This window comes from Electrophorus electricus, chromosome 1, assembly GCF_041902795.1.
Source record: "Electrophorus electricus isolate QZ-2024a chromosome 1, ASM4190279v1, whole genome shotgun sequence".
In the NCBI taxonomy this organism is placed as follows: Eukaryota; Metazoa; Chordata; class Actinopteri; order Gymnotiformes; family Gymnotidae; genus Electrophorus; species Electrophorus electricus.
In genome coordinates, this window is record NC_137497.1 from 1,960,001 (window position 1) to 1,972,500 (window position 12,500).

General features: G+C 41.5%; 1 protein-coding gene across 3 annotated transcripts in view; it reads left to right on the forward strand.

The window, feature by feature from the left end:
* LOC145656919 (NACHT, LRR and PYD domains-containing protein 3-like) overlaps positions 1-12,500 on the forward strand; it is a 486,221-nt gene that overhangs the window by 444,887 nt on the left and 28,834 nt on the right. For all 3 annotated transcript variants that reach the window (XM_081709973.1, XM_081710003.1, XM_081710046.1), the window contains one exon: positions 12,376-12,422. In XM_081709973.1, the coding sequence (XP_081566099.1) occupies positions 12,376-12,422 (47 nt within the window). The remainder of the gene's footprint in view (positions 1-12,375; positions 12,423-12,500) is intronic.

Below are 12,500 nucleotides of genomic sequence, written 5' to 3' on the forward strand. Positions count from 1 at the left end.
AGAGAGAGACAGAACTATTATCTGTGTGAGAGAGAGAGAGAGAGAGAACTATTATCTGTGTGAGAGAGAGAGAGACATAACTATTATCTGTGTGAGAGAGAGAGAGACAGAACTATTATCTGTGTGTGAGAGAGAGACAGAACTATTATCTGTGTGAGAGAGCGAGAGAGAACAATTATCTGTGTGAGAGAGAGAGAACTATTATCTGTGTGAGAGAGAGAGAGAGACAACTATTATCTCTGTGAGAGAGAGAGAGAGACAGAACTATTATCTGTGTGAGAGAGAGAGAGAACTATTATCTGTATGTGAGAGAGAGAGAGAGAACTATTATCTGTTTGAGAGAGAGAGAGAACTATTATCTGTGTGAGAGGGAGAGAGAGAGAGAGACAGAACTATTATCTGTGTGTGAGAGAGAGAGAGACAACTATTATCTGAGAGAGAGAGAGAGAGAGAGAGAGAGAGAGAACTATTATCTGAGAGAGAGAGAGAGAGAGAGAGAGAGAGAGAGAGAGAACTATTATCTGTGTGAGAGAGAGAGAGAACTATTATCGGTGTGTGAGAGAGAGAGAGAGAGAGAGAGAGACAGAACTATTATCTGTCTGTGAGAGAGAGAGAGAGAACTATTATCTGTGTGTGTGAGAGAGAGAGAACTATTATCTGTGTGTGTGAGAGAGAGAGAGAGACAGAACTATTATCTGTGTGAGAGAGAGAGACAGAACTATTATCTGTGAGAGAGAGAGACAGAACTATTATCTGTGAGAGCGAGAGAGACAGAACTATTATCTGTGAGAGCGAGAGAGAGAAACAGAACTATTATCTGTGTGTGAGAGAGAGAGAGAGAGAGAGAGACAGAACTATTATCTGTGTGTGAGAGAGAGAGAGAGAGAGACAGAACTATTATCTGTGTGTGAGAGATAGAGAGAGAACTATTATCTGTGTGTGAGAGAGAGAGAGAGAGAGAGAGACAGAACTATTATCTGTGTGTGAGAGAGAGAGAGAGACAGAACTATTATCTGTGTGTGAGAGAGAGAGAGAGAGAGAGACAGAACTATTATCTGTGTGTGAGAGAGAGAGACAGAACTATTATCTGTGTGAGAGAGAGAGAACTATTATCTGAGAGAGAGAGAGAGAGAGAGAACTATTATCTGTGTGAGAGAGAGAGAGAGAGAACTATTATCTGTGTGAGAGAGAGAGAGACAGACAGAACTATTATCTGTGTGAGAGAGAGAGAGAGACAGAACTATTATCTGTGTGAGAGAGAGAGAGAACTATTATCTGTGAGAGAGAGAGAGAGACAGAACTATTATCTGAGAGAGAGAGACAGAACTATTATCTGTGTGTGAGAGAGAGAGAGAGAGAGAGACAGAACTATTATCTGTGAGAGAGAGAGAGAGAGAGAGAGACAACTATTATCTGTGAGATGGAGAGAGAGAGAGACAACTATTATCTGTGAGAGAGAGAGAGAGAGAGAACTTATCTATGTGTGTGAGAGAGAGAGAGAGAGAGAACTATTATCTATGTGAGAGGGAGAGAGAGAGAGACAGAACTATTATCTGTGTGAGAGAGAGAGAGAACTATTATCTGTGTGTGAGAGAGAGAGAGAGAGAGAGAGAGAGAGACAGAACTATTATCTGTGTGAGAGAGAGAGAGAGAGACATAACTATTATCTGTGAGAGAGAGAGAGTGACAGAACTATTATCTGTGTGTGAGAGAGAGAGAGATACAGAACTATTATCTGTGTGAGAGGGAGAGAAAGAGAGAGAGAGACAGAACTATTATCTGTGAGAGAGAGAGAGTGACAGAACTATTATCTGTGTGAGAGGGAGAGAGAGAGAGAGAGTGACAGAACTATTATATGTGTGAGAGGGAGAGAGAGAGAGAGAGAGAGAGAGAGAGACAGAACTATTATCTGTGTGAGAGAGAGAGACAGAACTATTATCTGTGAGAGAGAGAGAGACAGAACTATTATCTGTGTGTGAGAGAGAGAGAGAGAGACAGAACTATTATCTGTGTGTGAGAGAGAGAGAGAGAGACAGAACTATTATCTGTGTGTGAGAGAGAGAGAGAGAGAGACAGAACTATTATCTGTGTGTGAGAGAGAGAGAGAGAGACAGAACTATTATCTGTGTGTGTGAGAGAGAGACAGAACTATTATCTGTGTGAGAGAGAGAGAGAGAGAACTCTTATCTGTGAGAGAGAGAGAGAGAACTATTATCTGTGTGTGTGAGAGAGAGAGAACTATTATCTGTGTGTGAGAGAGAGAGAGAGAAAATATTATCTGTGAGAGGGAGAGACAGAACTATTATCTGTCTGTGAGAGAGAGAGAGAACTATTATCTGTGTGTGAGAGAGAGAGAGATACAGAACTATTATCTGTGTGAGAGGGAGAGAAAGAGAGAGAGAGACAGAACTATTATCTGTGAGAGAGAGAGAGTGACAGAACTATTATCTGTGTGAGAGGGAGAGAGAGAGAGAGAGTGACAGAACTATTATATGTGTGAGAGGGAGAGAGAGAGAGAGAGAGAGAGAGACAGAACTATTATCTGTGTGAGAGAGAGAGACAGAACTATTATCTGTGAGAGAGAGAGAGACAGAACTATTATCTGTGTGTGAGAGAGAGACAGAACTATTATCTGTGTGTGAGAGAGAGAGAGAGAGAGAGACAGAACTATTATCTGTGTGTGAGAGAGAGAGAGAGAGACAGAACTATTATCTATGTGTGAGAGAGAGAGAGAGAGAGACAGAACTATTATCTGTGTGTGAGAGAGAGAGAGAGAGAGAGACAGAACTATTATCTGTGTGTGAGAGAGAGAGAGAGAGACAGAACTATTATCTGTGTGTGAGAGAGAGAGACAGAACTATTATCTGTGTGTGAGAGAGAGAGACAGAACTATTATCTGTGTGTGAGAGAGAGAGAGAGACAGAACTATTATCTGTGTGAGAGAGAGAGAGAGAACTATTATCTGAGAGAGAGAGAGAGAACTATTATCTGTGTGAGAGAGAGAGAGAGAGAGAACTCTTATCTGTGAGAGAGAGAGAGAGAACTATTATCTGTGTGAGAGAGCGAGAGAGAACAATTATCTGTGTGTGAGAGAGAGAGAGACAGAACTATTATCTCTGTGAGAGAGAGAGAGAGAACTATTATCTGTGTGTGTGAGAGAGAGAGAACTATTATCTGTGTGTGAGAGAGAGAGAGAGACAGAACTATTATCTGTGTGAGAGGGAGAGAAAGAGAGAGAGAGACAGAACTATTATCTGTGAGAGAGAGAGAGTGACAGAACTATTATATGTGTGAGAGGGAGAGAGAGAGAGAGAGAGAGAGAGAGAGACAGAACTATTATCTGTGTGAGAGAGAGAGACAGAACTATTATCTGTGAGAGAGAGAGACAGAACTATTATCTGGGTGCGAGAGAGAGAAACAGAACTATTATCTGTGTGTGAGAGAGAGAGAGAGAGACAGAACTATTATCTGTGTGTGAGAGAGAGAGAGAGAGAGACAGAACTATTATCTGTGTGTGAGAGAGAGAGACAGAACTATTATCTGTGTGTGAGAGAGAGAGAGAGAGAGAGAGAGAGACAGAACTATTATCTGTGTGTGAGAGAGAGAGACAGAACTATTATCTGTGTGTGAGAGAGAGAGACAGAACTATTATCTGTGTGAGAGAGAGAGAGAACTATTATCTGAGAGAGAGAGAGAGAACTATTATCTGAGAGAGAGAGAGAGAGAACTATTATCTGTGTGAGAGAGAGAGAGAGACAGAACTATTATCTGTGTGAGAGAGAGAGAGAACTATTATCTGTGAGAGAGAGAGACAGAACTATTATCTGTGTGAGAGAGAGAGAGAACTATTATCTGTGAGAGAGAGAGAGAGACAGAACTATTATCTGTGAGAGAGAGAGACAGAACTATTATCTGTGTGTGAGAGAGAGAGAGAGAGAGACAGAACTATTATCTGTGAGAGAGAGAGAGAGAGAGAGAGAGAGACAGAACTATTATCTGTGAGATGGAGAGAGAGAGAGACAGAACTATTATCTGTGAGAGAGAGAGAGAGAACTTATCTATGTGTGTGAGAGAGAGAGAGAGAGAGAGAGAGAACTATTATCTATGTGAGAGGGAGAGAGAGAGAGACAGAACTATTATCTGTGAGAGAGAGAGATACAGAACTATTATCTGTGTGAGAGAGAGAGAGAACTATTATCTGTGTGTGAGAGAGAGAGAGAGAGAGAGAGACAGAACTATTATCTGTGTGAGAGAGAGAGAGAGAGACATAACTATTATCTGTGAGAGAGAGAGAGACATAACTATTATCTGTCTGTGAGAGAGAGAGAGAACTATTATCTGTGTGAGAGGGAGAGAAAGAGAGAGAGAGACAGAACTATTATCTGTGAGAGAGAGAGAGTGACAGAACTATTATCTGTGTGAGAGGGAGAGAGAGAGAGAGAGTGACAGAACTATTATATGTGTGAGAGGGAGAGAGAGAGAGAGAGAGAGAGAGACAGAACTATTATCTGTATGAGAGAGAGAGACAGAACTATTATCTGTGAGAGAGAGACAGAACTATTATCTGTGAGAGAGAGACAACTATTATCTGTGAGAGCGAGAGAGAGAGAGAGAGACAGAACTATTATCTGTGTGTGAGAGAGAGAGAGACAGAACTATTATCTGTGTGTGAGAGAGAGAGAGAGAGACAGAACTATTATCTGTGTGTGTGAGAGAGAGAGAGACAGAACTATTATCTGTGTGTGAGAGAGAGAGACAGAACTATTATGTGTGTGTGAGAGAGAGAGAGACAGAACTATTATCTGTGTGTGAGAGAGAGAGACAGAACTATTATCTGTGTGAGAGAGAGAGAGAGAGAGAACTATTATCTGTGTGAGAGGGAGAGAACTATTATCTGTGTGAGAGGGAGAGAGAGAGAGACAGAACTATTATCTGTGTGAGAGGGAGAGAGGGAGAGACAGAACTATTATCTGTGAGATGGAGAGAGAGAGAGAGACAGAACTATTATCTGTGAGAGAGAGAGACAGAACTATTATCTGTGAGAGAGAGAGAGAGAGACAGAACTATTATCTGAGAGAGAGAGACAACTATTATCTGAGAGAGAGAGACAGAACTATTATCTGTGTGTGAGAGAGAGAGACAGAACTATTATCTGTGTGAGAGAGAGAGAGAGAGAGACAGAACTATTATCTGTGAGATGGAGAGAGAGAGACAGAACTATTATCTGTGAGAGAGAGAGAGAGAGAGACAGAACTATTATCTGTGAGAGAGAGAGACAGAACTATTATCTGTGAGAGAGAGAGAGAGAGACAGAACTATTATCTGTGTGAAAGAGAGGGAGAGAGACAGAACTATTATCTGTGTGAGAGAGAGAGAGAACTATTATCTGTGTGAGAGAGAGAGAGAGAACTATTATCTGTGTGAGAGGGAGAGAGAGAGAGAGAGAGAGAGAGACAGAACTATTATCTGTGTGAGAAGGAGAGAGAGACAGAACTATTATCTGTGTGAGAGGGAGAGAGAGACAGAACTATTATCTGTGTGAGAGGGAGAGAGAGACAGAACTATTATCTGTGTGTGTGAGAGAGAGAGAGAGAGACAGAACTATTATCTGTGTGAGAGAGAGACAGAACTATTATCTGTGTGTGTGAGAGAGAGAGAGAGAGAGAGAGAGAACTATTATCTGTGTGAGAGAGAGAGAGAGAACTATTATCTGTGTGTGAGAGAGAGAGAGAGAACTATTATCTGTGTGAGAGGGAGAGAGAGAGACAGAACTATTATCTGTGTGAGAGAGAGAGAGAGAGACAGAACTATTATCTGTGTGAGAGAGAGAGAGAGAGAGAGTGACAGAACTATTATATGTGTGAGAGGGAGAGAGAGAGAGAGAGAGAGAGAGAGAGACAGAACTATTATCTGTGTGAGAGAGAGAGACAGAACTATTATCTGTGTGAGAGAGAGAGACAGAACTATTATCTGTGAGAGAGAGAGACAGAACTATTATCTGTGTGCGAGAGAGAAACAGAACTATTATCTGTGTGTGAGAGAGAGAGAGAGACAGAACTATTATCTGTGTGTGAGAGAGAGACAGAACTATTATCTGTGTGAGAGAGAGAGAGAGACAGAACTATTATCTGTGTGTGAGAGAGAGAGAGAGAGAGAGAGAGAGACAGAACTATTATCTGTGTGTGAGAGAGAGAGAGAGAGAGAGACAGAACTATTATCTGTGTGTGAGAGAGAGACAGAACTATTATCTGTGTGTGAGAGAGAGAGACAGAACTATTATCTGTGTGAGAGAGAGAGAGAACTATTATCTGAGAGAGAGAGAGAAAACTATTATCTGTGTGTGTGTGTGAGAGAGAGAGAGAACTATTATCTGTGTGAGAGGGAGAGAGAGAGAGACAGAACTATTATCTGTGAGAGAGAGAGAGAGACAACTATTATCTGTGTGTGTGAGAGAGAGAGACAGAACTATTATCTGAGAGAGAGAGACAGAACTATTATCTGTGTGAGAGAGAGAGAGAGAGAGACAGAACTATTATCTGTGTGAGAGAGAGAGAGAACTATTATCTGTGAGAGAGAGAGACAGAACTATTATCTGTGTGAGAGAGAGAGAGAACTTATCTGAGAGAGAGAGACAGAACTATTATCTGTGTGAGAGAGAGAGAGAGAGAGACAGAACTATTATCTGTGTGAGAGAGAGAGAGAACTATTATCTGTGAGAGAGAGAGACAGAACTATTATCTGTGTGAGAGAGAGAGAGAACTATTATCTGTGAGAGAGAGAGAGAGACAGAACTATTATCTGTGAGAGAGAGAGACAGAACTATTATCTGTGTGTGAGAGAGAGAGAGAGAGAGAGAGAGACAGAACTATTATCTGTGAGAGAGAGAGAGAGAGAGAGAGAGAGAGAGAGAGAACTATTATCTGTGAGAGAGAGAGAGAGAGAACTATTATCTATGTGAGAGGGAGAGAGAGAGAGACAGAACTATTATCTGTGAGAGAGAGAGATACAGAACTATTATCTGTGTGAGAGAGAGAGAGAACTATTATCTGTGTGTGAGAGAGAGAGAGAGAGAGAGAGAGAGACAGAACTATTATCTGTGTGAGAGAGAGAGAGAGAGACATAACTATTATCTGTGAGAGAGAGAGAGACATAACTATTATCTGTCTGTGAGAGAGAGAGAGAACTATTATCTGTGTGAGAGGGAGAGAGAGAGAGAGAGTGACAGAACTATTATATGTGTGAGAGGGAGAGAGAGAGAGAGAGAGAGAGAGACAGAACTATTATCTGTGAGAGAGAGACAACTATTATCTGTGAGAGCGAGAGAGAGAAACAGAACTATTATCTGTGTGTGAGAGAGAGAGAGAGACAGAACTATTATCTGTGTGTGAGAGAGAGAGAGAGAGAGAGAGACAGAACTATTATCTGTGTGTGAGAGAGAGAGAGAGAGACAGAACTATTATCTGTGTGTGAGAGAGAGAGAGAGACAGAACTATTATCTGTGAGAGAGAGAGAGACAGAACTATTATCTGTGTGTGAGAGAGAGAGAGACAGAACTATTATCTGTGTGTGAGAGAGAGACAGAACTATTATCTGTGTGAGAGAGAGAGAGAGAACTATTATCTGAGAGAGAGAGAGAGAGAGAGAGAGAACTATTATCTGTGTGAGAGGGAGAGAGGGAGAGACAGAACTATTATCTGTGAGATGGAGAGAGAGAGAGACAGAACTATTATCTGTGAGAGAGAGAGAGAGAGAGACAGAACTATTATCTGTGAGAGAGAGAGACAGAACTATTATCTGAGAGAGAGAGAGAGAGACAGAACTATTATCTGAGAGAGAGAGACAACTATTATCTGAGAGAGAGAGACAGAACTATTATCTGTGTGAGAGAGAGAGAGACAGAACTATTATCTGTGTGAGAGAGAGAGAGAGAGAGACAGAACTATTATCTGTGAGATGGAGAGAGAGAGAGACAGAACTATTATCTGTGAGAGAGAGAGAGAGAGAGACAGAACTATTATCTGTGTGAAAGAGAGGGAGAGAGACAGAACTATTATCTGTGTGAGAGAGAGAGAGAGAACTATTATCTGTGTGAGAGAGAGAGAGAGAACTATTATCTGTGTGAGAGAGAGAGAGAGAACTATTATCTGTGTGAGAGAGAGAGAGAGAACTATTATCTGTGTGAGAGGGAGAGAGGGAGAGAGAGACAGAACTATTATCTGTGTGAGAGGGAGAGAGAGACAGAACTATTATCTGTGTGAGAGAGAGAGAGAGAGAGACAGAACTATTATCTGTGTGAGAGAGAGAGAGAGAGAGACAGAACTATTATCTGTGTGTGTGAGAGAGAGAGACAGAACTATTATCTGTGTGAGAGAGAGAGAGAGAGAGACAGAACTATTATCTGTGTGAGAGAGAGAGAGAGAGAGAGAGAGAGACAGAACTATTATCTGTGTGAGAGAGAGACAGAACTATTATCTGTGAGAGAGAGAGAGAGAGAGAGAGAGAGAGAACTATTATCTGTGTGTGAGAGAGAGAGACAGAACTATTATGTGTGAGGGAGAGAGAGACAGAACTATTATCTGTGTGAGAGAGAGAGAGACAGAACTATTATCTGTGTGAGAGAGAGAGAGACAGAACTATTATCTGTGTGAGAGAGAGAGACAGAACTATTATCTGTGTGAGAGAGAGAGAGAGAGAGAGAGAGAACTATTATCTGTGAGAGAGAGAGACAGAACTATTATCTGTGTGAAAGAGAGAGACAGAACTATTATCTGTGTGTGAGAGAGAGAGAGAAAGAGAGAGAGACAGAACTATTACCTGTGAGAGAGAGAGAGACAGAACTATTATCTGTGTGAGAGAGAGAGAGAGAGAGAGACAGAACTATTATCTGTGAGATGGAGAGAGAGAGACAGAACTATTATCTGTGAGAGAGAGAGAGAGAGAGAGAACTTATCTATGTGTGAGAGAGAGAGAGAGACAGAACTATTATCTATGTGAGAGGGAGAGAGTTCTGTCTCTCTCTCTCTCTCCCTCTCACATAGATAATAGTTCTGTCTCTCTCTATTATCTATGTGAGAGGGAGAGAGAGAGAGACAGAACTATTATCTGTGTGAGAGAGAGATACAGAACTATTATCTGTGTGAGAGAGAGAGAGAGAACTATTATCTGTGTGAGAGAGAGAGAGAGACAGAACTATTATCTGTGTGAAATAGAGAGACAGAACTATTATCTGTGTGTGAGAGAGAGAGAGAGAAAGAGAGAGAGAGACAGAACTATTATCTGTGTGAGAGAGAGAGAGACAGAACTATTATCTGTGTGAGAGAGAGATCTATTATCTGTGTGAGAGAGAGAGAGAGAGAGAGACAGAACTATTATCTGTGAGATGGAGAGAGAGAGAGACAGAACTATTATCTGTGAGAGAGGGAGAGAGAGAGAGACAGAACTATTATCTGTGTGAGAGGGAGAGAGAGAGAGACAGAACTATTATCTTTGTGAGAGAGAGAGAGAGACAGAACTATTATCTGTGAGATGGAGAGAGAGAGAGACAGAACTATTATCTGTGTGTGAGAGAGAGAGAGAGACAGAACTATTATCTGTGTGAGAGAGAGAGAGAACTATTATCTGTGTGAGAGAGAGAGAGAGAGAGAGAGAGAACTATTATCTGTGAGAGGGAGAGAGAGAGAGAGAGAGAGAGACAGAACTATTATCTGTGTGAGAGAGAGAGAGAGAGAGAGAGAGAGACAGAACTATTATCTGTGAGAGAGAGAGAGACAGAACTATTATCTGTGTGAGAGGGAGAGAAAGAGAGAGAGAGACAGAACTATTATCTGTGTGAGAGGGAGAGAGAGAGAGAGACAGAACTATTATCTGTGTGAGAGAGAGAGAGAGAGACAGAACTATTATCTGTGTGAGAGAGAGAGAGAGAGAGACAGAACTATTATCTTTGTGAGAGAGAGAGAGAGACAGAACTATTATCTGTGTGAGAGAGAGAGAGACAGAACTATTATCTGTGTGAGAGAGAGAGAGACAGAACTATTATCTGTGAGAGAGAGAGAGAGAGAGAGAGAGAGAGACAGAACTATTATCTGTGAGAGAGAGAGAGAGAGAGAGAGACAGAACTATTATCTGTATGACAGAGAGAGAGACAGAACTATTATCTGTGTGAGAGAGAGCGAGAGAGACAGACAGAACTATTATCTGTGTGAGAGAGAGACAGACAGAACTATTATCTGTGTGAGAGAGAGCGAGAGAGACAGACAGAACTATTATCTGTGTGAGAGAGAGACAGACAGAACTATTATCTGTGAGAGGGAGAGAGAGAGAGAGACAGAACTATTATCTGTGTGAGAGAGAGAGACAGAACTATTATGTGTGAGAGAGAGAGAGACAGAACTATTATGTGTGAGAGAGAGAGAGACAGAACTATTATCTGTGTGAGAGAGAGAGAGAGAGACAGAACTATTATCTGTGTGAGAGGGAGAGAGAGAGAGACAGAACTATTATCTGTGTGAGAGGGAGAGAGAGAGAGACATAACTATTATCTGTGTGAGAGGGAGAGAGAGAGAGAGAGAGAGAGAGAGAGAGACAGAACTATTATCTGTGTGAGAGGTAGAGAGAGAGAGAGAGAGAGAGAGAGAGAGAGAGAGACAGAACTATTATCTGTATGACAGGTGAGAGAGAGACAGAACTATTATCTGTGTGAGAGAGAGACAGAACTATTATCTGTGTGAGAGAGAGAGAGAGACAGAACTATTATCTGTGTGAGAGAGAGAGAGAGAGACAGAACTATTATCTATGTGAGAGAGAGAGAGAGAGAGACAGAACTATTATCTGTGTGTGAGAGAGAGAGAGAGAGACAGAACTATTATCTGTGAGAGAAAGAGAGACAGAACTATTATCTTTGTGAGAGAGAGAGAGAGAGACAGAACTATTATCTTTGTGAGAGAGAGAGAGAGAGACAGAACTATTATCTTTGTGAGAGAGAGAGAGAGACAGAACTATTATCTTTGTGAGAGAGAGAGAGAGAGAGACAGAACTATTATCTTTGTGAGAGAGAGAGAGAGACAGAACTATTATCTGTGTGAGAGAGAGAGAGACAGAACTATTATCTGTGTGAGAGAGAGAGAGACAGAACTATTATCTGTGAGAGAGAGAGAGAGAGAGAGAGAGAGAGAGAGACAGAACTATTATCTGTGAGAGAGAGAGAGAGAGAGACAGAACTATTATCTGTATGACAGAGAGAGAGACAGAACTATTATCTGTGTGAGAGAGAGCGAGACAGAACTATTATGTGTGTGAGAGAGAGAGAGACAGAACTATTATCTGTGTGAGAGAGAGCGAGAGAGACAGACAGAACTATTATCTGTGTGAGAGAGAGACAGACAGAACTATTATCTGTGTGAGAGAGAGTGAGAGAGACAGAACTATTATCTGTGTGAGAGAGAGCGAGAGAGACAGACAGAACTATTATCTGTGTGAGAGAGAGACAGACAGAACTATTATCTGTGAGAGGGAGAGAGAGAGAGAGACAGAACTATTATCTGTGTGAGAGAGAGAGACAGAACTATTATGTGTGAGAGAGAGAGAGACAGAACTATTATGTGTGTGAGAGAGAGAGACAGAACTATTATCTGTGTGAGAGAGAGAGAGACAGAACTATTATCTGTGAGAGAGAGAGAGAGAGAGACAGAACTATTATCTGTGTGAGAGAGAGAGAGACAGAACTATTATCTGTGTGAGAGAGAGAGAGAGAGACAGACAGAACTATTATCTGTGAGAGGGAGAGAGAGAGAGACAGAACTATTATCTGTGTGAGAGAGAGAGAGAGAGAGAGAGAGAGACAGACAGAACTATTATCTGTGAGAGGGAGAGAGAGAGAGACAGAACTATTATCTGTGTGAGAGATTGAGAGAGTGACAGAACTATTATCTGTGTGAGAGAGAGAGAGAGAGACAGAACTATTATCTGTGTGAGAGAGAGAGAGAGACAGAACCATTATCTGTGTGAGAGAGAGGGAGAGACAGAACTATTATCTGTGAGAGAGAGAGAGAGAGACAGAACTATTATCTGTGAGAGAGAGAGAGAGAGACAGAACTATTATCTGTGAGAGAGAGAGAGAGACAGAACTATTATCTGTGTGTGAGAGAGAGAGACAGAACTATTATCTGTGAGAGAGAGAGAGACAGAACTATTATCTGTGTGAGAGAGAGAGACAGAACTATTATCTGTGAGAGAGAGAGAGAGAGAGAGACAGAACTATTATCTGTGTGAGAGAGAGAGAGAGAGACAGAACTATTATCTGTGTGAGAGAGAGAGACAGAACTATTATCTGTGTGTGTGTGTGTGTGTGTGTGTGTGTGTGTGTGTGTGTTTCTTTAGGTTGGAGTATGGAGGGGAGATCAGAATCAAACCAGGACTAAGAAAATGTAAGAAGCAAATGTTCACACACACACTCACACACACACTCACACACACACTCACACACACACTCACACACACACTCA